Source organism: Leucopleurus acutus (assembly GCF_964270905.1).
Source record: "Leucopleurus acutus genome assembly, chromosome: 2".
Lineage (NCBI taxonomy): Eukaryota > Metazoa > Chordata > Mammalia > Artiodactyla > Delphinidae > Leucopleurus > Leucopleurus acutus.
In genome coordinates, this window is record NC_139143.1 from 105,012,066 (window position 1) to 105,037,015 (window position 24,950).

At 39.1% G+C, this 24,950-nt stretch overlaps 1 protein-coding gene across 2 annotated transcripts in view; it reads right to left on the reverse strand.

The window, feature by feature from the left end:
- CDC14A (cell division cycle 14A) overlaps window positions 1-24,950 on the reverse strand; it is a gene marked incomplete at its 3' end in the record, with an annotated part of 163,420 nt that overhangs the window by 114,515 nt on the left and 23,955 nt on the right. The window contains exons 3-4 of one of the 2 annotated variants that reach the window (XM_082832928.1): window positions 24,531-24,575; window positions 17,344-17,436 (exon numbers count right to left, since the gene is read on the reverse strand). In XM_082832928.1, the coding sequence (XP_082689054.1) occupies window positions 17,344-17,436; window positions 24,531-24,575 (138 nt within the window). The remainder of the gene's footprint in view (window positions 1-17,343; window positions 17,437-24,530; window positions 24,576-24,950) is intronic. The other variant, XM_082832927.1, reaches the window with a different exon arrangement.

Consider the following 24,950-nt stretch of genomic DNA (forward strand, 5'->3'; position numbering starts at 1 on the left):
ATTCATCATCAGAAGGCAGTCTCTGCATAAAGCACAAAAATAGACTCGCTCCAGAATACCACTTGAATAATACATACTCTCAAACGAAATGGTTTCATATTAAAAACTCCTCATACTGACATTCACTGTTTAATTCTGGGTATAATATGAGCTTTATTTCATAAAACCTTTCAAATTAAAAAAGAAAAGTAAAAAAAAAAGTGAGAAGAGTAGTTCCTTAAACCAAGAACTGAATTCGATCAAGCTTTGAAGGCAAGAATCATAACTTCATTTATTATGAAGATGCAGATGACAGATCCACTGTAATAGACCAAGAATCAGTGTTTAAATCCTCTTAATACCTATGACCAATTATAGAAAGCCCTTAACTTGCAAGTGAATTCTATTCCAAAAGCTTATTTGAATTCTATTCCAAAAGCTAATATTTAGATTTCTGGAAATAGTTTCCCAAAGATAAAATCTTATGGTTGTTAGTCTTGTAGCCTAGTCCAAAAATGATGATATATTCCATATTATCATTGAAATCAGATATCTGAAATAAAATGTAGTAGAAAACATATTTCAAAAACTAAAACAAAATAATTAAATTAAATAAGTATGTTTGCTTTTTAAATTATTTTCTCTCAATGCTAGTACTTGAGGAAAGGCTAGGTTAGAAAAACATGAGATCAATGAACATGTTTACAATGACTCTAAAGTGAACCTTGAATTATTTCAAATGTCTGACTGGTACTTTATTACATCTAATTCCACTTCAAAATGCATAGCTTTCCTCAATATTTGGCATTATGATTAGGACTAATTTCAAATCTGAGGCAATGGGAGGCAGGGAAAATATGAGAGGAAAAAGATTTTCTCAATGTAAATAGAGCAAAATAATTGGAAGAAAAACGAATGAGAAAGGTCAAAAACTTTCTGGACACACACAAGAGGAATATGGCCAAACTTGCCAGGTATGGAACCCAACCCAGGCTCCATAAGACAAAAGTGTGGCTCGCTTCCCATGACTTAAGGCAACTTACAGCTGCCTAAGATTTCCTAGGAAGGAAAGAGGTAGACCAGACAATCCATTGTATTCATGTTCGTAACTAGAGCATGCACCTGAGGGACCAAAACAAAAAAGCTTTTTCCTTTTTGAATATAGTCACCTTATGCTTTTTCAATTTGAAAACTTCTAAGACAGAAGCCACACAGCATGTGAACTAAATCTCAGATTTAGAATCTCATAGTAACTTGTAAGCTACTGTTCTTTGAATTGACTCAAGAATAGAAAGCCAACAATGAACACAAATGAGGAACTGGTTGTTCTCTTCCAGTATTTACAAAGAGTTGTTGCTTAGAGAAAGCAGAGAAGCAAGAGCTCTGCCCACCAGGCAGGTGTTTGCAGAAAGGATTCAGTGGCAATTTTACTGTGCATTATCCCAAACTGTTCAAATAGATGCCACATGACAAATGTATCCTACAAGAACATAATATGGTTTACCATTCTTAAATGTATATACTTTTTTTAAGAAGTAACCACGTTCCTTAAATACTTTAGTTTACTAATTTCCCAACAGTAGAACTGAAACAAGTGAAGGAAACTTCAACTTAAATAAAAATAATTTAAATCCAACCCACAGATCTATCTATTGCATACATACCCAATATGTAATATACAGAAGTCCATCCACCTTCCCTGCAGCTACTGGAAATTTCCCTCTCATTCCAGCTCACTACTGCAGGTAGACAGACCTCACTACTTCCAGAAAACACCCCCTTCACCCCTGGCCAGCAATTTCTCACCACCATCTTTTCATCAGCATCAAGACTTGCATTGCAAAAAAAAAAAAAGATTTGCATTGCAGATTTACTCATAGCAAGGAAAATTAGGAAGAGGAAGAAGAAAGGAAAAGGAGATGAGCAGAGAATTCTCCAAAGTTCTACACACAGGTAATTAATTTCTTCATACAGCAGTTACTGGTACCAGGCACCATGGATAATATGCAAGAACAGGCAAATATATTCCTGACCTCAGGGAGCATCCTTGTATGTTACTTCAGATCTTCCAAGCCAGGGGATCACAACTTCAAATATTCCTCAGAAAAACCTTTAAAGCTGTTTAAGATATAGATATCTTAGCTTCTCCCACCTGAGATTCTGATTTGCCAGATATGACAGGTCAGGCCCACAGGTATTTCTGATACATAATTATAGTTGACGACCAATATTAGAAATGTTATTCTTATAGAAGTCGGAAGGTTCAGTACGTGAATTACATCACAGTACTACAAATATTATTCCCTTAGCTTTAAGTGATAGTTAATATAAGAAAGGAGGTCTCCATTCTCAATGAAATTCCAACGGCACAATAGGCTTTGCCAATGCCCGTGACAACCATGTGACAAATGCACCTCTTCTTTCACTGTCTACTTGTAGACACTGAGCTATATTTTAGGGATATAAGAATGAAGATGACAGGGAAGGCAGACACATAAATACTCAGACCATCGTGTCACAGTAGCATAAGAGAAATTTGAAACCCAGAGATAACTGGTATCATGGAGAGCTTTGAGTAGGTTTCTAAAAGATGAGTTTTAAAAGTCCTTTTAAGTGCAAATCAGATCATTTCAACTCTCTAACAGCTTCCCAAGTCATGGAGAATAAAATCCGAACTCTTCCCCTCACACACAAACACTGGCAGAGACCTCACACTTCATCGCTGCGTCAGCCTTTTCACCCGCTGTGCTCCAGCCACATCGGCTTTCTCTTGGCTCCTCAGTCATACACAAGTTCATGCCCACCTTAAAGCCTTTGTACTTGCTATTACCTCTGCCTAGAACGTTCTTCCTCTTTATCAGCTTAACTGTTATCACCTCAAAGACAAAGTTCAGCTTCTCTGAACTTCCAATCTGAACTAGCCAAACACTAGCACACCACCACAATGCCATTATCACTGACGTTTTATTTCTTTGTTTGTCTCCCCCAGCAGAATATAAGCTCTATGAGGACAGGGATTTTTACCTCTCCCGTTCACTGCTATATCCTTAGAGCCTAGAAGAGTATCTGGCACAGCTGCTCAATAATTATTTGCTCAATGACAGAATGAACAAATGAACCAGATAGAAGGGGAGAGGGAAAGGCTATTTCCCATTAAAATGAATAAAGAGTTTTTATTAAACAGTGAAGGCTACAGGAGCCCTCTACTTCCCTCTTTTGACTAAACTACAAGGAAATTCATTCTAAAGTTTTGAGCTTAAGCAAGTCAGAGCCAGCTTCTGTTACACATAACAAAAAAACTCCAATTATTACAATATTGCTATTCTATATACCAGCCAATTAAGACAGAAGGAGGGGCGAAAGGAAGGGAACAGAGCAATGGGAGAGATGTGATCAGAAACAGAGGAAGGAGAAAGAGATGGAAATAGTAGGGGAAAAAAAAGATGAAGTGGAGAGCTACACAGAGATAACAAGGAATGTGAACGAGTAACAGGCATAAAGGAAAGCCAAGAGCAAAGTGTGAGAAAAGAGGTAACTGGTTACTTCACACATGGTGTTAACTTGGCTATGTGTGTCTACCTGAACAGGGGGTGCTGCTAACGAAGAGGGGAAGAAATGGAATGCCAATGATATAGGGGGTTCTTGTCCCTCCCTGTTCTGCCTCTTGTGACGGTTACTTAATTTCTCTAGGTCTCCTAGTACAATGAGGCAGAGGAGGAGGGACGGGTACGGGTGGGCAGGCAGGGTGAGGGGAGAGCCTATCTAAGGTCCGTCTATTTCTGTAACTTAGGGGAGAATCACTGTATACAGCTCCACTGGAGCAGTTCTTCAGAGGAGGAATTACTCTCTGGATTGCTAGAGTAGACAACTCCCACCACCATCTCACCCTGTAGTCTTTGTGTTTAACTCAAGGTCTAGGTCAACTACTGTTCCTTTAAAAAAAAAAAAAAAAAAAGTAAGATAAAGTTTATCAAGGAAATCCACTTGCCCACATTCTGGGTAAATCCCCCAATTTTTAACTGTAATAGAATGATCTTAATCAACAACTAAAATCTAACTTCCTCTTCCATGAATTCAGAAGTAAAATACTGTCATTAGCCAGTACACATATATAAAATTTAATATCTAATATATTTTTTAAACTTTGTGTGAATAATGTCATAGCCCAATGTCAGGGTATTCTAAAAGTTGTTGTTTTTTAATTCAAATATCTGACTTGGAGACAAGTAAACAAAATGATTTTAGAAACTGTTTTAAAATATTAAGCACATTTTGTCACTCTTTCCATTATTTCACAGATGTGTATCCAGAAAGACAATAAAACTTAAAATTTGGCTCCTGGCAAAATATGCAGCTTGCTGCCAAAACTACAACTCCCTTACAGACACTGAGAATTTTCTCCAAATTTCACACATTTCTGAAGGGAACATAATACCACCTTCAAACTAATGGGATTTAAGGCTTTCCCAACTCCAAGACAGACAATACCCTGCAACGCTATTAAGAGAGTTACAGCATAACCCTAAATTCTTTGTACGGGATGGGTCCATTCCCATAAGTTTTAATAAGCAGTGGATTTCAAATTGAATGCACTGCAGCTGAGACCTGGGTTACAGAAGTTAACTGCAGGACCTGGGGGTAGGAGTGGTGTGATGAAGACCTCGACCTTGGAGTCTGCATTATTTCTCACACACTGTTAACACAAGATCAGTCACCTTGGGAAGCTGAATTCCCTCCACGACTGTCTCCTATCTTGTTCATTCCTTATTCCTTAAAACAACACAGACAGGCACTATGTTAGGTACCGAGGATATAAATGTGAGTAACAGTCATTCCTCTACTCAAGGAGCTCATTCTAGTAGGAGAGAGATGGCAAAGCAAGTAATAGCAAAGAGCTCATTCTAGTGGATTATATCACACGTAATTAATTACAAGACAAGGTGAGAAAAGCTATAATTAAGCCAGGTTCTGGGTCAGATAATAAGAAATGACAAAATAAACAGTTGGGAGGAGAGGAGAGGAGACTGGACCAATTACGGAAAAAACATCAGAAAGTTTCTCTGAGAAAGGAATTATGGGGTGTGTTTTTTTAATCAATTTACAAATTTCCCAAAGTAGGCCCCACTAATTGACTCACACACCCACTCACGAAAGAACTTTAAAGTCTGATTCATCCTACAGTATGTATCTTCACATGGAAAGGCTTGTCTGTCTGCTCCTTAATTTGAAACTATGAACCACAAATGTTACTCCCCTATTAAATAATTCTCTGAGGTACTACAGCAACTCTAAATATCTCTTTCAGGCTGAACTTACACTTACCTAGCCCGACTATTTACTTTAACCGTGAATTTGCTGACTAACTACATCCCTCGCTTTAGGTTCTCATCATAAGAGCCTGGTTTTCCATAATGAAAATTCAGAAGCCCTCTAAGCATTTATTATGGAAGGTGAGAGGGGGTGGCCACCAGGAAGCAAGGCTGAGGCAGAGGCACAGTGAAGGAGAGAACTAAGAAAGATGCAGGGGCAGAGTGGTGCTGACATGGGACCTAGTAGCCAGCATGGGCACGGTCTGAGTTTATTGCCGTGGTGACCATATTTGGGGCACTAAGAGTCTTAGGAATAACTCAACACACAGCAACCTCAACGGAGCTGCAGTTAGCTCCTGCTTTATTTAAAATTTCAGAAAGTACATATGGAGAGGGCTTTTCAGTTATTAGTTCACTGTCCATAATGGGGAAACGGCCACTATTTTATTCACTATGTCAAATAGAAAAGAAAGACTTGAAATAAAATTTACATAGATTAAAAGTATGCATTCAAAAACCCTTACAAACCTAAGGTTTAAGATTAGATGTCGTGAGGTCAATAGGGCATCACATATCATGAGCACAAATTTAGAAACTAAACTGGACAGGCACTCACATAACAGACCCAGAGGCAGGCTCAGCGCTGGCTCCTCAGAGCCCCCAGTGCTGACCCAAGCACAGACGTTTCTCATTCAAGGTTGTCCCCAAATGAATAAATGCACATTTGGGCTACCAGGAAGAAGGGGATACGTAGGAGAGGAGTTTGAGGGAAACACAGTGATTTAAACGGAAGTGCAATGTGCAAAGATAAATTGTATTATTCGAGGGCTTAAAACAAACTCAGCTTTTTCTAATAATCAAGTAGCAAATGAATGAAAATCATGTGGGAGCCAGCTGTGCATCTTGATATTTAGAGAGAGGCACCTCTGAGGAGTTCAGGACACTTAAAATTTACTTAAGCTGTTTGCGTTAATTGTAGACTAACCCAGATGGGCCAAACAAATTGCACCTGCATGTTCACTGTCAAAATCGATGCCCTAAAAAACATGCAAATACATTTCAGATCTAAGCACAGCAAGCAGATTCTCCAATGGCTGTGAGCAGCAAAATCAATTTAATGGATAAAGACTTTAATAAAATAGGACAGAATATAAAACGTCAGTATACCTCACGCACTGTAAGGTAAAAATTGTTTCAGGAAACTTTTGTTTCAATTATTCATGTGAATGGTATGTGCATGTCTGTGTGTGTGTGTGTGTGTGTGTGTGTGTATGAGTATGTGAACTAAGCTGCAATGTAAAATATGTTTCTTACTGTGGATTATAGTGAAAAAACTTGGAAAACCCAGTCCTAAGATAAACTACTTCACGTCACTCCTTGGTTCTCCTGTTTTTCTATCTCCTGTTTTCTATCACTCCTGACACTTAGAGCCACTTTAGGACATTCATAGACATCACTGAGGCGAATGTGAGGAAAACTGCCATTTCACCTGGTTGCTACACAAACTTATTGGGGTGTTAGCTCCATCAGCCAGAATTAAAGCTTAGATGCTGCCTGGAAGAGAAACTGCATGACCAGTGTATTGGAAACATTGCTTTCCAACTGGAACATCCTACCCTTTCACACTACATGCTGTTTTGAATCTTCTGCAGAATATTGTGGTTTAGACACAGTATTATTACAAGACTAGCACTGCTCAGCTATGTGCTGTGGGTGGATATACCTCCAACTGAGAACTTGGCGGAGGGTTCTAGTCTCTCTCTTTCACTAACTGGATTTGACCCTGGGCAAGACACTTGACCACTCTGGTCTCAGATTCTCCATCTGAGAAAGCAGGACTGGAGCAGGATTTTTTTTTCCTAGTCAGTTTCTTACAGAGATACTTCAGTCGTTCTGCAAAAGTGAGTCTTTGGGGTTTTTTTAGCACCAAGTCACATGATGATAATGAATAATGTCTTCAGGGCTTTCAGTGTCTCTTTTCTAATTTTTTTCCATAAAAAATGAATACAGTTGGGCTTCCCTGGTGGTGCAGTAGTTGAGAGTCCGCCTGCCGATGCAGGGGACACGGGTTCGTGCCCCGGTCCGGGAAGATCCCGCATGCCGCGGAGCGGCTGGGCCCGTGAGCCATGGCCGCTGAGCCTGCGCATCCGGAGCCTGTGCTCCGCAACGGGAGAGGCCACAACAGTGAGAGGCCCGCGTACCGCAAAAAAAAACACAAAACAACAACAACAACAAAAAATGAATACAGTTAAATTTTTTTAATGCAACTGATGGAAAATTTTTCCAGTATTCTTTTTTTTTTTGAGCATTTGAATTAGTTCTTATTGAAAAGTATATGGAGAGTATAAGGACAACTGTTAAAAAAGTGGTTGACATTTTTAAACAACACCTTATATGCATAAATAAGGATTTTCCGCTACTGAGAAAAACAGAAATAATGCTGGGGCTAAAATGAAGACTATCATCCATAATACTGATTTCAAATGTTTATACATATTAACAAAGTCCATTTCAGTTCTAAAATTTTAGAGAGCTATTTAAAACACCTTATTTTACTCCGTAAATTTAAAAAAGTAATGCCTCAAAACACTGTGATTCTTGTTGTTATTTCTATAATTAGTACTGACTTCCTAATTTATTTTTAAGCACTCCAGCTTTTTAATTACCCCATATCAAACTTTCAAGAATCGTGGAAGAGAACTTGTTTATCAATGTTTTTATCAATGTTACTAATGTTTATTTATCAAATAAACATTCGGTCATTCATGCAAGTATTCACTGAGCACTTAGGATGCGTCAGACACTGTTCTAGATGCTGGGGCTGCTGTGGGGAACAAAACGAAATTTCCCATTCCAAGCATTAAGTAGGTACATCCCTGGCTTCCCTGGGGTCGCAGTGGTTGGGAGTCCGCCTGCCAATGAGGGGGACACGGGTTCGAGCCCTGATCCGGGAAGATCCCGCGTGCCGCGGAGCAACTAAGCCCGTGCGCCACAACTACTGAGCCTGCGCTCTGGAGCCCCGTGCTCCACAACGGGAGAGGCCACCGCAACGAGAAGCCTGCGCGCCGCAACAAGGAGTTAGACCCCGCTCACCGCAACTGGAGAAAGCCCACGTGCAGCAAGGAAGACCCAATGCAGCCAAAAATAAAATAAATAAATTTTTTTAAAAAAGTACATCCCCTGAATTCAGTATGGAAATGAAACAAACGGACATAAGCTTTTCACATAGAAAGTATATGCCTTTTCAAGGCTACTAATGAGATTCAAAACTGTGTGAGCAGACACAGTATCACCCTTGAAATATACTGTCCTAAATACAGTGTGTGTGTGTCTGTGTGTGTGTGTGTGTCTGTGTGTGTGTTTACAGCACAGAGGAAACTTGTTAGCAGGAAGAAGGGGGGAAGAAAAGACAGTTAAACTTGAGAAACAAACCTTCCACAAGTGAAAAGCAAACAGCTGATTTCTCTAGCCCACAGCTAAATGAAACATGCAAGGAGAGTTGAAAAAGATAATATCGCTCTATCCATATGCAGAAGATTAACAGAATTTCCAAATTCAGAGAGTTTGAAATTGAAAATGCGATATGATTTTAGGGAGACTGACCTGCTTAAAGACACCAAAAATGCAAGCCTGTGAGGATAAAAGCCTCTCTGGCCCACTTGCAGGCACTAGCATTCTTACCTATCAAGCTATAAAAGGAAGGAACTGCAAACAGGAAATTGCCCTGCCCCAGCCATAAGCCACTCCTCCCTTCCTCTCCACAATTTCTATAAGCAGAAGCAAATGCTACCTGGTAGGTTTACCAAGAAGCCACAGAGGTTGACAGAACACTGGTAGCTGACATCCACTTTATTACTATTTTAATAAATATTTAAGGTAAACACCTTTATTATTTTGAATCAACTATTTTCTAGATAATTTTACCTACATTTTAAATAACATTTGTTTAACCTATAGTTTATTTAATGATAATTTAAAGCAGTTCTGAAATTGCAATTTATGGATGAACTGTGAGTCAGAAATAAGACAAATTCAGAGTCAGTTGGCCTCGTTTACCATTTTCCAATGATTTAAACACACACACACACACACACACACACACACACACACACACACACACACGTTAACCACTTTTAAATAATACTGTCCCAAATATAATTTTTTGTAAAATTCAGTAAGCCACTCAGTGTTAAATAATCAATAAGTCCATTATCAGCAGTTCCAATTAACCATCTCTGTATTCAACCACACAGAAGTACTTATTAATACAGCATTTTGATAAGTAACAGAACTTAAGGTATACGGACTTCCTAATTTCTTACAGAAACTTGGACTGGTGGATGTGATTTCTAGGGGTCTACATCTATTGAGACAAATTAGACACAGGGAAATGACTTCTTTTTTTAAAGGAAAGAGACTGATAGTAACTTTTCAACTTTTAATGGTCCAAATACAGTAATAAACAAATTTAAAAAACACAAGCTATTCAAAAAGTTAATAAACCCACAAATAAAACTACAGGAATAATCAACCTAGGTACTAATCATTAAAAAATGATTAGTAAAACAATGAAATATTTTCACCAATTAAATTTTTATTTTTTTTATTTTACTGAAGTATAGTTGATTTACAACGTGTTAATTTCTGCTATACAGCAAAGTGATTCAGTTATACATATATATTCTTTTTCATATTCTTTTCCATTATGGTTTATCACAGAATATTGAATAGAGTTCCCTGTGCTATACAGTAGGACCGTGTTTTTTATCCGTCCTATGTATACTAGTTTGCATCTGCAATTCCCAAACTCCCAATCCTTCCCTCCCCCAGCCCCACCAAGTAAATTTTTAAATCTTTAGAGTTTATCCCCATTATGCAAAGGTATATAACACTGAAGAGTCCACATGATACCAAATTTAGTGGAAATTGGCTGAAATATGGTAATATACTCCAAGAGCCTAAAGTTATGCTCATTTTTTTTTAATCTATTAATCACACTTCTGGCAATCTAAAGACAAAAATCCACAGAAGGAAGCATTTACAGTGCAGAAAGTTGTTTGTCACATTATAAAAAATTTTGAAAAAAATCTACAATGTTAAACAATGGTATGTACTCTAAAGGGAATATTATTTGGTCACGTAGGTAACAAAAAGGCAAAACATATGTAGGTCAAGGGAAAAAAGGTTCACAAAACTACACTGCAATTACACCTAAGTAAATAGTTCAAACTTACAGAGATATAATTACAAGAGAAACTTTCTACTTTTCTTCTATAATGTGGTTATGCCAATTTGTTAGATTAAATTCATTAAATTATCCTCTTTTCAAACTAGATGTTTAAAATAATTTAATCATTTCCCAACCCCTCCTATCCTCCCCAAAAAGCACCCTCCCCTCCATGCCATGCCCCCCATCTGATATTCCCTTCCCAACTTGGCCTACTGGGGTTGGTCATCCTTGATCCCTCTCAAAGCTCTCTAGGTTTGACCCTGGTCCCCCAACACCGACACCAGAAGGCAGGGAGCTATTCACCTTAGTATCCTCAACTCCTAGAACAAGCCCTCATGTATGACAAGGCCTGGAAAAACACTTGTTGAATGAATTTTTATCCAAATTTGGCACTTATTACTACACACTTTTCCCAAATTACTTGTTGCTCATCTGTTCCCCTATTCTAAAGCTAGGCATTCATTCTTTCTTCATTTTTTATTTCTTTCTTTTTTTAAAAATTTTTATTTTATTTCCCAGAGCCCACCACAATGCTGAGTAGAGCTCATGTGAGCTAAATAAATACTCACTGAACTAATGAATACCTGAATACACATCTCAAAAATGAGAAATTCATTTGCTTTAGACAGGTTCTTCCTTTAGAATGCAGATAACGTCCTAGGAGGGGGAAAAAAACTCATACACACACCTTCACACCTTCCAGTGAATTATCCTAAGCAATCATCACATTAACAACCTTCTGAGTGTTACTGAGTCAAGGGAGGATCTAAGTGTGAAAAGGGATGGGAAGGAGGGACGACAAGCAGAGAAAAAGAGGCGAGCAGCCTTCGGCTCTTCAGGCGAAGTAAGACAATGGCTCAGAAAGAGATTTGGAAGGCCACACAACCTTCCTGCCTAGAGCACCAGCCACTCCTAAGTGCTTAAAATGCCAGGCACTGCCCTGACACCTTCATGAGCATGACCTCCTTCAGTCCTCACTGCAACTATGTTAGGCGGAGTGTTATTATCTCTGTTTTAAAGATGGAAAAAACAGGAGTTTGGATGAGTTAAATAACTTGGTCAAGACACACAGAAAACAAGTGAATTCAAGGCCAAGCCTGTGGCTCTGCTGAAGTCTTTGCTCTCAACCACTACACCAGATGGAGAATGGCTTCTCTGCAATTAGTAGTAGACTTAGAGGTATAATATAACTGCTAAGGCCTTAAGTATGGTCTACAAAACAAATAGCAGACATAGATATGGTTAGAAAGTCTACAAACCTTAGCCTTGTCATCCCTGATTCAGACATGACATCTGGTTCAGGCCAGTCCCAGTTAATCCATAATTAGACCCCTTATTTAGCAATATGAGGCCTTAACAAGTGCGTTAAGGAACACACAATGTGGTAACCAGAATCCTCCACATAGCTGAAAAAATTCTTAATTCTTTAACTCTGAATTATTTTCCAATCCTTCAATCATCATGGCCTGCTCCAAATTCTCCTTGATCTCTTTACCATAGTTCTGTGAACCGAAAACAATACAGAAACAAGTGAGGATTTGGTCTCTAAGCATGTGGCAAGAGCCTAATTAATTCATGATTTTAATTTTTTAAAAGTCATCTTCTTCAAATTCATATGGGAGTATTTTGGATGCTATGATAATCTAAGCATCCTAACTCTAAAACAGAAACTGCACTGAGTATTGTCCTGGAAGGGAAACATCTTTCCAACAAAGTTGGTCTGTTCTTAAAATCTGAGCCCTCCATCTCAAGGAGCACAACGTCACAGCTTAGGGATAAAGAGATGCTTCATGAGTGGGGACTGCCCTGAAATGGGTGCCTGTCATCTGCTGAGCGTCACTGTGATCTCCAGTGGCCACATCATTCCAGCAACTCTGGCTTTCAGATCACCCACAGAGAAGGGTTTGTGGATTTCCTACTGAACATGACTGTTCTGTATTTTATCTCCTTTTTGATACTCATGACACCTCTAGGAGATAAAACATAAAAAGGCTCTCCCTCACTTACAGATAAGGAAATAGAAACACAAAAGCTTCTGTGACATACTTAAAGTCATGATCTAACAGAAAAACCACAGGCAAAGCCCTGACTCTAGGTACATAATGTCTGCACAAGATGTCACACTCAAAAGCAAGGGATGATAGTTGTACAACAATATGAACGTACCTAATACTACTGAACTATACCCTTAAAAATGCTTAAGATGCATCAAAGAAAAAAAGATTTTTGGTAACTATGTATGGTGACAGATGTTAACTGGATTTGTTGTAGTGGTCATTTTGCAATTATTTGCAGATATTGAATCATTTTGTTGTACCTCTGAAACTAATATGTTATGTCAGTTATACCTCAATAAAAAAATAATAAAAAACAAAGAAAAATTATTAAGATAGTAAATTTTACATATAGTATTTTATCATAATAAAAATAATTGAAAACAAAGTTTATCAAAAAAGAAAAAAAAAAGCAGCAAGATAGTGATGTGACTTTGTATACAGGTACTGTCCTTGGTCTATAACCTTTGCTTTGATTCTGCATCTTTAAAGATCATGGTTGAGGGACTTCCCTGGTGGTGCAGTGGTTAAGAATCCGCCTGCCAATGCAGGGGACACGGGTTCGAGCACTGGTCCAGGAAGATCCCACATGCCGCGGAGCAACTAAGCCCCTGCGCCACAACTACTGAGCCTGCACTCTACAGCCTGCAAGCCACAACTACGGAGCCCAAGTGCCACAACTACTGAAGCCCGCACGCCTAGAGCCCGTGCTCCACAACAGAGAAGCCACCGCAATGAGAAGCCCGCACATCGCAACGAAGAGTAGCCCCCACTCACCACAACTAGAGAAAGCCCTTGTGCAGCAACGAAGACCCAACGCAGCCAAAAATTTTTTTTAAATAAATAAATTTTTAAAAACAACACGGTTGGCTCAATCATTACTGCAAATATTTCTGGTAATGAGGAAGACATGACTTTAAACTTTATGTCCAATTTGATCCAATTTGATCATTTTCAGTTTCTCTCTGAAGTTACCCAAAGAAAGTCACCTTCCTTCTTTCTTTCATATTTTATCATTCCATTATTCATTCATTCAGTAGATATTTATGGAGCACCTACCATAGGCCAGGCACAGTTCTAAACTGATGCTCAGTGTTCAAGTACCGAAATAGTTCCATTCCAGTTGGTAAATCCTCCAGTCCCCTCCAGGCTGGCCACCTCGTCTCTTCCCTGAGGCCCTGCCCCCGACCCTGGACTTTCCCATGATTCAACACAGCAGAAAGGCCCCACTGTGGCCAGTTTCCAGTTCAACTGGTGAATGCCTGGGCCTAACCCCTGATTAAATAGTTTATCACCTCCTAGACACAGCAATGAACAAAACAGACAAGGTCCCTACCCTCTAGCCTAGGAAAGAAATAACAAACAAGTAAATACACAAATGAACCAGATAATTTCAAGTAGTAGAGTACTACAAAACAATGACTAAAACAGCAAAGGGCTAGAGGGTGACTGGAGGTGGAGGAAGCAAGGTAAAACTCAAGAGAAAGTCTCTCTGAGGAGGTGACATCAGATCAGAAGGAAGAAGCAATGCAAGGGTCTGAGGTAAAAACCTGAGGTGAGAGAGAGAGAACAGAAATATCAAGGCCTTCCGGCAGGAGCACACTTGCGATTCCACGGCTAGAAGGCCAGCGAGATGGGAGCATCTTTGAGTAAGGTGATCACAGAGGGAGAAAGGGCCAGATCAGGGAGGACCTTCATGGCATTGGTAAGGAGGCTGAATTTCATGCCAAGAAGAGCGAGCGATCATTAGACAGATTTGAAAGAGGGCAATGATCTAATTTATAGTTTTAAAACATTACTCTGACAATTGTGTAGCAACTGGATTAAAGGGAAGCAAGGGTGTGAAAAGGAGACAATGTATGAAGCTGTGGTGGGCATTCAGGTGAACGGTGACAGTGGCTTGGACTAGGTGATAGCAACAGAGAGGGAAAGAAGTATTCTGACTCAGTATGTGTTTTAGAGTTAGAAATTACTGATGAGTATAATGTGGGAAGAGGAAACAACAGGAATCAAAATGACTACTATTCTTTGATTCAGTAAGTTGCTGATTATAGCTCATTTACTAAAAAGGCAATGAGTAGGAGAATAAATAGGTTTGTGGAGAGAAGGAATAAAAAATTCTGCCACAGTAAATGTGACATATCATTTAGATATATTATGTGGTGCTATCAGACAGGCAGTTAGATATTTGACCTTGATAATAATCCTGTGAAGTAGACCAGAAAACCCTGGTATTAACCAAATTTTACAAATGAGAAGAATAAGGCTCAGGGAAAAAGGCTTGTCTTAGTACAAATTAGCCGTCAGTGCCCCTTGATAGAGGGCTGATACCACATATTAAAAAGAGGAACACCTTCACAGCTGGGGATTCTGAAAAATACACATGTACATAGCTCACCCCGTTTGGCTACACGGCTACTCCAAAAGTAAAAGTCTTTTATGTCCAAGAAGATTCCCCCAGGAGATTATGACTTACCCAAATAGCAATATGTAATACATATGAATCTTAGCTGAGATGTGTGTATAATGCCATTACTGTCTTCTTAAAATACTTGAATCAACTATTAAATGCATACATATAATACAAAGTAAGGCACAAAATTTTCTTTAAGGAAAGTTTACAATTCCTGGTTCTCATTTTTATTAAGGGTTGTGTCAAAAAGCTTTCTGGGGAACACATTTCTAAAATTTGAAAAGAAAATCAACTGGGAAATGACTAGTAAAATAATAATTACACTGCCTCTCAGGACCGTAATCAGCATTTAAGACAAGCTCATGCTGCCCTCGGCATTTCCTCAGACTGCTTTTCTTTCATTTGGCTGCTTTAAAGTGATGGAAACTTCTGCATTAGAAGATATATTTTATCCCCAAGCTCAACACATCTATTAGAACTAAACTTCCATTCAAAATTCCAAAGGTGCCATGCTGAAATTAAGGAAGACACTAAAAACAGGAAGGACGAGCATTAAGAAAGAAAATAAGAGAAAGAAGGGGTGAAGGAGGGGAAGAGCGGGGAAGGAGTGAGTAGCAAATGACCTCTTCCTGATGGCAATCCCTGTGACAAAGGACTCTCAAATAACATGCTCAAAAACATCACAAAACCCCTCAGGAAGACAGGCTTGTTTACGTGGCTTGAATCCAGAGGTTATTACAGACTCTCCATAATTTAAACACGGTGTCAATTATCAGTTTCAAATAAATAGTAATTATCAAAGTGAAAAATAAGCATGCCTGCTTAATTCAGCTTAAACCAGCACTTCACTGAACCTTCATGCCAACAGCCAGCTTTTCATGCATGCTCTTAAAATAAAAGCAAGAGCCTGGCTGGCGCTACAAATAATCCTAGTATCCTCAGAATTGGAAGGAAACTTAGAGGTCATTATATCCAACCCTCTCATTTTACAGATAAGGAAACTAAGTAAAGCTAAGAAAGATAAAGTGGCTTACCCCTCATCACAGAGCTACTTTAGGATGAAAAACTGTGCTTCTGATTCTTAGTCATGATTCCAAATAATATAGCATGCTGTCTATGGAGCAGGAAAGAAAAGTACCACAAGGGATGGCCCAAGGCTTTACTGTAGCCACATCCTGATGAGAAAAGGTGGACAGAGATGGGCATCTCAGTTCTGGAAAAAAAGGCCCAGGGCTGCGGTCTGGCTGTCAGCCTGCCACTATCCTCAGCCTACACCCTGCAACAGCTGACAGTCTTTTCAACAGCACAGCTGGGCTTTTTCCCCCAAAGCTTTTGGGTTGATGTGGCAGAGTTTGATGTCTAGTAGCTGGTGCCTCCTTCCATCAAGGTGTTCAGAAGGAAGCCGCTGAAAGGTCATGCAGCAGTGAGCTTCCAGGCTTTAGAGAAACACCGACCTTCTTGAAGGATGAGAGGGAAAAGGACACCTCTCTCCCCTGCCTGCCCAATCCCAGTATAAATAGAAAATTCTAGAAGTATTCACAACAAAATTGTGTAGCACATGGGCTTCCCTGGTGGCACAGTGGTTGAGAGTCCGCCTGCCGATGCAGGGGACACGGGTTCGTGCCCCGGTCCGGGAGGATCCTGCATGCCGCGGAGCAGCTGGGCCCGTGGGCCATGGCCGCTGAGCCTGCGCATCTGGAGCCTGTGCTCCGCAACGGGAGAGGCCACAACAGTGAAAGGCCTGCGTACCGCAGAAGAAAAAAAAAGTTAAAAAAAAAAAAAATAGTGTAGCACATTCATGTGGAACTCACATTTACATTTTAGTGCTACAGAGAACAAAATTTCTAATCAAAATTATTTTTGAAAAGTCATGTCTAGTCATTAGGGAAGTTGCAATATAAGCAGGATTTATATTCAGTTTGCTTACTGCAAACACTTGTATAGATAAATAAATGGACTGATAATGATAATAATGATGATCCTCCCCCATGCGATCAAGGATTTCCTCTTATCCCCAAAAAAAGGAAACCATTAAGTCTTTAATAATCTTCCACTATATATTTTTTTCCTGTAAATATCCTTTCTGGGTATTCTTTTTATTAAAAACACCTATACAACTGTGGAATACAAGCTACACATTGCAGTCCCAAGATTCTCTCATTAGCTAATGGAAAATAAGATCCAAGAGTAAACAGATGATCAATACTGGTCCACACTTTCCATTCCAGATCAATTCCCAAGCTGCTAATAATCTTCACCATCTCCCAATTCCACTGAAAAAGTGGCCTGGATTTTATTTGACAGTGTTAGCATTCCATTGGCCTGATTATAGAAAATAATCATGAAAAAAGTACTTACGGCATAAGCACCTATCAAAAATGCTGCATTTGCTCTTTTCCGTTGGTCAAAACAGGTGTAGTGCACAATTTTCTTTCGTGATAAACTGTATGACTAGAAAGAGGGAATAAAAAGAGTTCGTGTAACCACAGAGACAATTCACAATCAGTGAAGTTTAACAACTTTCGACTTCAATTTCTATGGCATTCATACATAAGTTGTACGGGATGGAGGGATACTACCTCATACTTTTTACAGCTCAATCATAATGTAAGAATTAGAGCATACCAAATATATTTCTCTCCAAGAAAGGAGACTGATACAATGGGAGATAAATTATTGGCATCTTTATTATAGCAGGAATCATTTTTGAAGATTTACTCTTGATCTTATATGTAAAGTCTATTCATCCTTTTTCATTCCCTAACACACCACACCCACTCCCAGAAAATTTATCTATGCTTTTCATATTATGCCATTTGTTTTTAAATGTGTCAACCAATCTATTTTCCTCTCTAAAAATTTTTAAATGTCTATATTAACCAGAGCACCAATATTAATATTTTCTTTTTATAATGTTCTATTAAAAAATCTCCTTTTAATTACCTGAAAATAAATGGTTAATGGAAAAAAATGAACCATCAAAAGGATTATGTCAGCAAACATCTTAATACAATAGCCATATATTAAATTCATGGACTCAAATGAACAGTTATTAAGCACCAGCTGCTATACGCCAGGCAATATGCTGCATGCTCAACTAAATCCAAAATAAGCGACATAGTATATTGTACACATGCTAAACATGAAAAGAAGGTAAAAACAAAAAGATCTGTTAAAATGAAATCAAATTATTAGTAAAAGTTCAAACATAAGACAATGAGAACATGATACAACTCAATGAAATCCACTCCATTTCCTCATATTTCAAAACAGTTATATGGTTTTCCTCATATTTCAAAACAAATGGTTTTCAAAATACAGACACATAAGTACATTTTCATATTTATCTATAAATTCATACTGACTAGAAAATGGCAGCTTTTTCTACTCTACACACTAACCACAACCCGCAGAATATCTGCTTTTAGAGCCCCCTTAAAAATGTAAGAACTCAACTATATAACTTTCTTTACCCTGCTGTTTTCTACAAGGAAAAGAAACTCTTCTAAAACTCTGAAGTCCATTCTAAGATGAAACAGCAACATTCTGGCTTCAATGTGTAACCACAGAAAACATAGTTCTATGCATCATGGCTGTAAGCCTAGAAACCCTCACCGTCCCAAGTCAGGCGTTTCTTTGATAACCAAGAATCATGTTCTGAAAATGGCACTGCTCTTTTATTTTTTTTTAATTTATTTATTTATCTTTGGCTGTATTGGGTCTTCACTGCTGCACACGGGCTTTCTCTAGTTGAGGTGCGCGGGCTTCTCACTGTGGTGGCTTCTCTTGTTGCGGAGCATGGGCTCTAGGCGCACAGGCTTCAGTAGCTGTGGCATGCAGGCTCTGTAGTTGTGGCTCGTGGGCTCTAAGGCACAGGCTCAGTAGTTGTGGCACACAGGGTTAGGTGCTCTGCAGCATGTGAGATCTTCCCAGACCTGGGCTCAAACCTGTGTCCCCTGCATTGGCAGGCGGATTCTTAACCACTGCGCCACCAGGGAAGTCCAGCACTGCTCTTTTAAGTTGAACTTTGAAAAATAAGTGTTTGCCTCAAACCTCCTTGAGGTTTGGTCTCTTATTACCAAAGTCCTTATTTCCAGACAAGCTTACTAAAATACCCCTATGATATAAAGTTTAAAAGAGTACATTTAAAAACAATAATAATAAATTTTTTTTTAAAGAGTACATTTTATTCAATTCAGGTCAGTGGAGTTAAAGCACACAAGTTATCTAAAGACTTCACTTGTCAAGTGAAGCCTTCACTTCACAACTGTTGACACTTGTCTACTTGCTTTCTCAATTTGGAATTGTTACCTGCTGGACATTTCTCATTTGTTTGTTTTTGCCAGTGATTTATCTCCATCAATAAGTTATGTTTGATTTATTGAAAGAAGGATCAAGGCTCTTAAGACCTAAGCTTCTTCTACGGTCTCTAAATCCTACACTACCTAAAGACTGCCTTACAGAGGCCATGACCCCGTTAACATGAGTCAGATGGAACACAAGGACTCAGCTCTTCTGGCTCTCAGCCTCTCACTATTTTCATTTCCTGGATCCCTGACACACCTCTGAGGAAGTTTAATTTATCTGTTTCGATGCCCTTTTCTACTAAGAGTTTAGGTTTCATAACAAGCTACTCTTATCATTAAATAATGTGGAATTAAATTTATTTTACAAATTTACTCACCAACAGTGACAAACTCCTATTGCTGTTTTTTCATCGCCAATGGTCTTTACTGTTGGATTGTTTTTGAACTTTTTGTGTTTGCTTCTTTTTTGTTTTTCTCTCTAATTCTAAAGTATACGGAATGCAGAGAACCATCCTACAATGGGAACCATGAGGACAGAATTCTGAAGGAAACTTTCTTTTCACTGTATACTTATACATTTTTTAAAGTAAACATAATACAAATTAAAATTTTAAGGGAAGAATTTTTTTTACCTTTACAAGCTTTCAGAAATTATATCAGATAAAGAATATTCTTCACAAAATCTACCTAGAAATTTTAACTATTTTAAAATACCTGGACTTCCCTGGTGGCGTAGTGGTTAAGCATCCGCCTGCCAATGCAGGGGACACGGGTTCGAGCCCTGGTCCAGGAAGATCCCATATGTCGCGGAGCAACTAAGCCCGTGCGCCACAACTACTGAGCCTGCACTCTAGAGTCCGCGAGCCACAACTACTGAAGCCTGTGCGCCTAGAGCCCGTGCTCCACAACAAGAGAAGCCACCACAATGAGAAGCCCGCACACCACAACCAAGAGCAGCCCCCACTCGCCAAAACTAGAGAAAGCCCACGCGCAGTAACAAAGACCCAACACAGACAAAAATAAAAATAATAAATTAAATAAATTAAAAAATAAAATAAAATAAAATGGAATACCTCCTGTTGGAAGCTGCCTACAGGATGCAAACATAATTGACTTTTTTTAAAACATCTGTCACCCTACCTACTCACAAAATTTTTTTTCTTGTGATGAGAACTTTCAGGACTTACTCTCTCAGCAGCTTTCACACATGCAATACAGTGTTATTAACTGTAGTCACCATGCTGTACGTTACAATAACTGACTTTTTAAAATGAGAGTTCTCTATCTGACTTTCAGGAAAGCTTTTAAAACTCCTAGCATTTACCTTGCTTAGGGTTAGATATTTTGGAATTCAAGTGTTTTTCTCAGCACTGCAAGTCAAGAAATGATCTTCTGTTTAGTGAAGCTTGGCCAATATCTCCTAGGTCAGATCACAGAGAGGTGAGTTCTCACTCAAGGAATCAAAACTAATTCAAAGTGAAGGATAACAGAGAAAAATCTTATATATTACAAGCCTTGTCCTAATTTCTCTCCCTGTCACAGCCAGGCCTTCCTCTTATGGGTCAGCATATCCCAGTCTTGCAGCAGTAACGCTGTTCAACAGAGGAGATATTCTGGTACTAGGATGAAAAATTTCAGGGATAACAAAACATTTTGCCAATCGTTTAGCTGGTGCTTTATATGACTGAGTTGATCTACACAACCTCTTTAACGTTTTCTCCTTCCAAATATTAAACATGTCCTTATCTTAAAAACAAAAACTACCTATTACATATCAAAGCACACTGATGACTAAAGTGCCTTTAGAGGAACATTTGGCTTGTCCTTTGAGATCTTTCATATGGAAGAACTTTACCATGCAAGAAAAGAAAGTCCTGCAGACAATAGGACTCTATTTTATAAATGAGCCCCGTAGATATTTTTTCAAGTTCTGCTGTAATATCAGGAGAATTCCATGCCTCCAAACTGGACAGTTGCCTCTTCCTTACCTGGCTGCCACCGCTACAGTCCGGTGTACCGGCCACACCCTTCATGGAGATTACTTGCTAAACCATACCATCACCTCTGGCTTTTAGTGAGCTCCTTGCTCTAATACAGATTCTTTCTGCTTTAAATGAAAAGCTTAGAGATTACAAAAACACTGTGTACAATAGCAAAGTAAAGCTAGAAATTGGTAAAACAAATGAATATAGTCTTAAATATAAAGAGGAGGATGTCACAGAAGGAATACTAAGACCTCTGGACTATTTGTCTGCTCTGCAGCAAGGCTGCACATGACCCATTGCAAATTATAACATGCAGCCACTATCCACACTATATTGTAGATTTCTATCTGGAAACTGGAGTATACAGCCTTGTGAATCTTCTTAACCTAAGTGGACACAGCCAGCCCTCTATAATAACAACAACAACAGTAATATTTATTAGTCACTTGCTACATGCCATTATTTCTCAAAGCAGTAGGACAGTGCCAAAGGGGTCCAGTTTGACCAGACACAGAGTGACTCCCAAACCAGAGGTCCTGGGCAAGGCTGAAGTATAATGAGCATGCTGTGTCTCTCTCTTACCAAGAGAACATAAGCCTGGAGCCATGGAGGGCCTGGCTTAACACACTTGGCCAATGGCTCCCAGGCCAGATGAGAGAGTTGAGTGCTCTCCACAACTGTGATAGACGGGAGGAATCCAGAACTCTCTCACTGAGCTTGATAACTTGTGTGAACCTTAATTCTCAATTATAAGGCCATAACAAGTTTCACGGTTCAAAATTTAAATAATTCTCAGGTTGAATTGGTCAATAATTTAAAAACTTTTCAGAAATAAAAAACAAACTAAATTTCTATCTAAATTATATTACCATATTGTATTTCATCCTCTTAACAGACTGATTCAGAGTCACCTAGAGAGCTTATTAAACCACAGATTGCTGGGCCCCACCCCTAGAGTTTCTGATTCAGCAGGGAAGGGCCAGAGAATATGCATTTCTAACAATTCCTTGGTAATTAATACTGATGCTGCTGGTCCAGGGACCACACACTGAAATCCACTGTGCTAAGATATTGCTAAATTTTGGAAAAGAGTGCATGAAAATGTGGGAAAAGGCCCCATTCCTGGAAATGCTCTATATGGATCCTAAAATACCGTCCATCTGGTCAAGTAGCCCCAAAAGACACTTAAATTCTTTTAGGAACTCCAAATCATGCCATGTGACTTTTAAAGGCATGTTATAGAAAACATATTTCCCCAGATTCCTCAGAAAACTTTATTACAATTTGTAAATTCTTGCATTCCAGCTGATAACACCTAAGGAAAAAGTTCCTTTAATGTTTCAGTAACTAAGCTGCTTTAAATGGTGTTATTCCAGGGCTTCCCTGCTGGTGCAGTGATTGAGAATCCGCCTGCCAATGCAGGAGACACGGGTTTGAGCCCCGGCCCAGGAAGATCCCACATGCCGCAGAGCAACTAAGCCCATGCGCCACAACTACTGAGCCTGCGTTCTAGAGCCTGCGAGCCACAACTACTGAAGCCCACGTGCCTAGAGCCCATGCTCCGCAACAAGAGAAGCCACGACAATAAGAAGCCGGCGCACCACAACGAAGAGTAACCCCCGCTCGCCACAACTAGAGGAAGCCCACGCACAGCAACGAAGACCCAACTCAGCCAAAAATAAATAAATAAATAAATAAATAAATAAATAAATAAATAAATAAATAAATAATGGTGTTATTCCAGAGGTTCCAAATTCAGATGCTCTCAGGGGCCAAGAATTTAAAGTGGGTCAGCTGGGAAACTAGAAAAGCATGCCCTACCCAATGCAGACCTAGGTCTCATGCAGGAATCTGGGCCCAAATAAGATACCACAATATATAAAAGAAGCCAGAAATCTAAAATTTAATGAAAATTTTCATAAATTACAGATGTTGACCATAAATTCAAAATTTTTAAACAGCATTCATGCCAAAAAAAACCATGTCTGTGGACTGAAAGCAGCCCATAGGCAATCAGTTTGCTGAATCTGAGTGCTGGGATACTGCAGCTGAAGAAAGTTCTAATGATCCAATCAGCATGAATTGAGCACCTGTTGTGTGTCAAGCACAGTGCTGAGCAACATGGTAACAAGGGAAGCAGAACCCCAGTCTCTAGTGCTCAAAGTCTAATGAATATTTGATGCTAAACCAGGGGAAAATATTAGCCAAGGCTTATTACAAATGGAAGAGAATAACTACCTAGGGAGGCATTCACAGCACAGCAAGGTCCAATGGAATGATCTTAATTACAGGTACAATAATTGTTTCATTTAACAAGGTAAAAAAATAGTAACTAAAAGATGGGATTTAGTAATGAATATCTATCAATTAACATAAGCAAACCTATGGAAATTTCCAGACCTGTACTGCTTACCTGAGTGAGAATTAAAGTTCTACCACTCTTACGTAAATCATGACAAGTGTGTAATATAGCATATAAATGTTTGATGGTACTTGTAAACCCAAGTACAATGACTGCCATTTTAGAAAAATACAAACTAAGATGAGGATATTGACCCCAGACAGACATTTTCTATCTCAGAAAGGAAAGCTATGTGAAAAGTTGCATTCTAATGGGATCACTCCTGGTGAAAAACAAGCCACGGCAACTCAGACAGAGAGAGAAAATGATGACATGCTACACAAATCACAAGTACCCCAGGCTATCCTTGAGTTATGGTGACAGACACAAATCATGCACTTGTTCAGTTTAGGTCAGGAGACCACAAACTCCTTAACCATTCAAAATTAAAAGGTGATGCAATTAAGCTCAAAGCCAAAAAACAAAAGAGTTAATGGCCAATTTAAAAAAAAACAGATTTGGGGGCAGCCTTTCGGTAGAGTTGTTTGCCATGCTTAAAAGTAAAATCTTCAAGTCGAGTGGTTAGAATGGGATGTTTAAGCTGTGTCATTCGGCCTGATTAAGCTAAGGAAGACATTAGTGCAGCCTGGATTATATGCCCTTTAATAAAAAACAAACTGAGCCCATGCACTTCCCTAAACAAGCAAGCTCTGCCAATGATGGTGGTCAGATTAAGCAGATTACAGCACAGGGACCGTGGTGACCAAGGCATCATTCTCTTACAGTGACTAGGCTAGCCCAGTAACGGCCGCAGCAATCAGCGTCTCCAGAGCAATCAGTGGTCATTCCATTGCAAAAGCGATAAAATGAACAGGTCTTCCTGTGAGCAGCCATGACCTCTACATGTTTTACCTCCAACTTCCCCAGGAAAGGGATATTCTTGAAAATTTTCTTTGGCTGTACAAAACAAAATACGGTTTATGTTTTCATTTAAAGCTAAAATAAAACAAATCGAATAGTTTATTTAAAAAGAAAACGGTGTCTCTTTATGGTCCATTTTGTTTCAAACCCAGTATGTTTCATTTAATGAAATGGCACCTTTGATCAAAGCAGAAGTCAAAACATCAAGAAAAGTTGCTCATAAAGGTTAATCGATCAGGCTGATAATATAGTTGAAGGTATTTGGGGATTCTCTATAAAAGGGGGTTTTCTTGCCTGAGGCTTCTGAATGGGCATAAGGGCTCCAGGCCTTGCAAACTCTATCTAGGTAAGCTCACTCCTGTGGGAATTAACACTTTTAGCACCCCTGAAACCTCTTTAAACTACATGAAC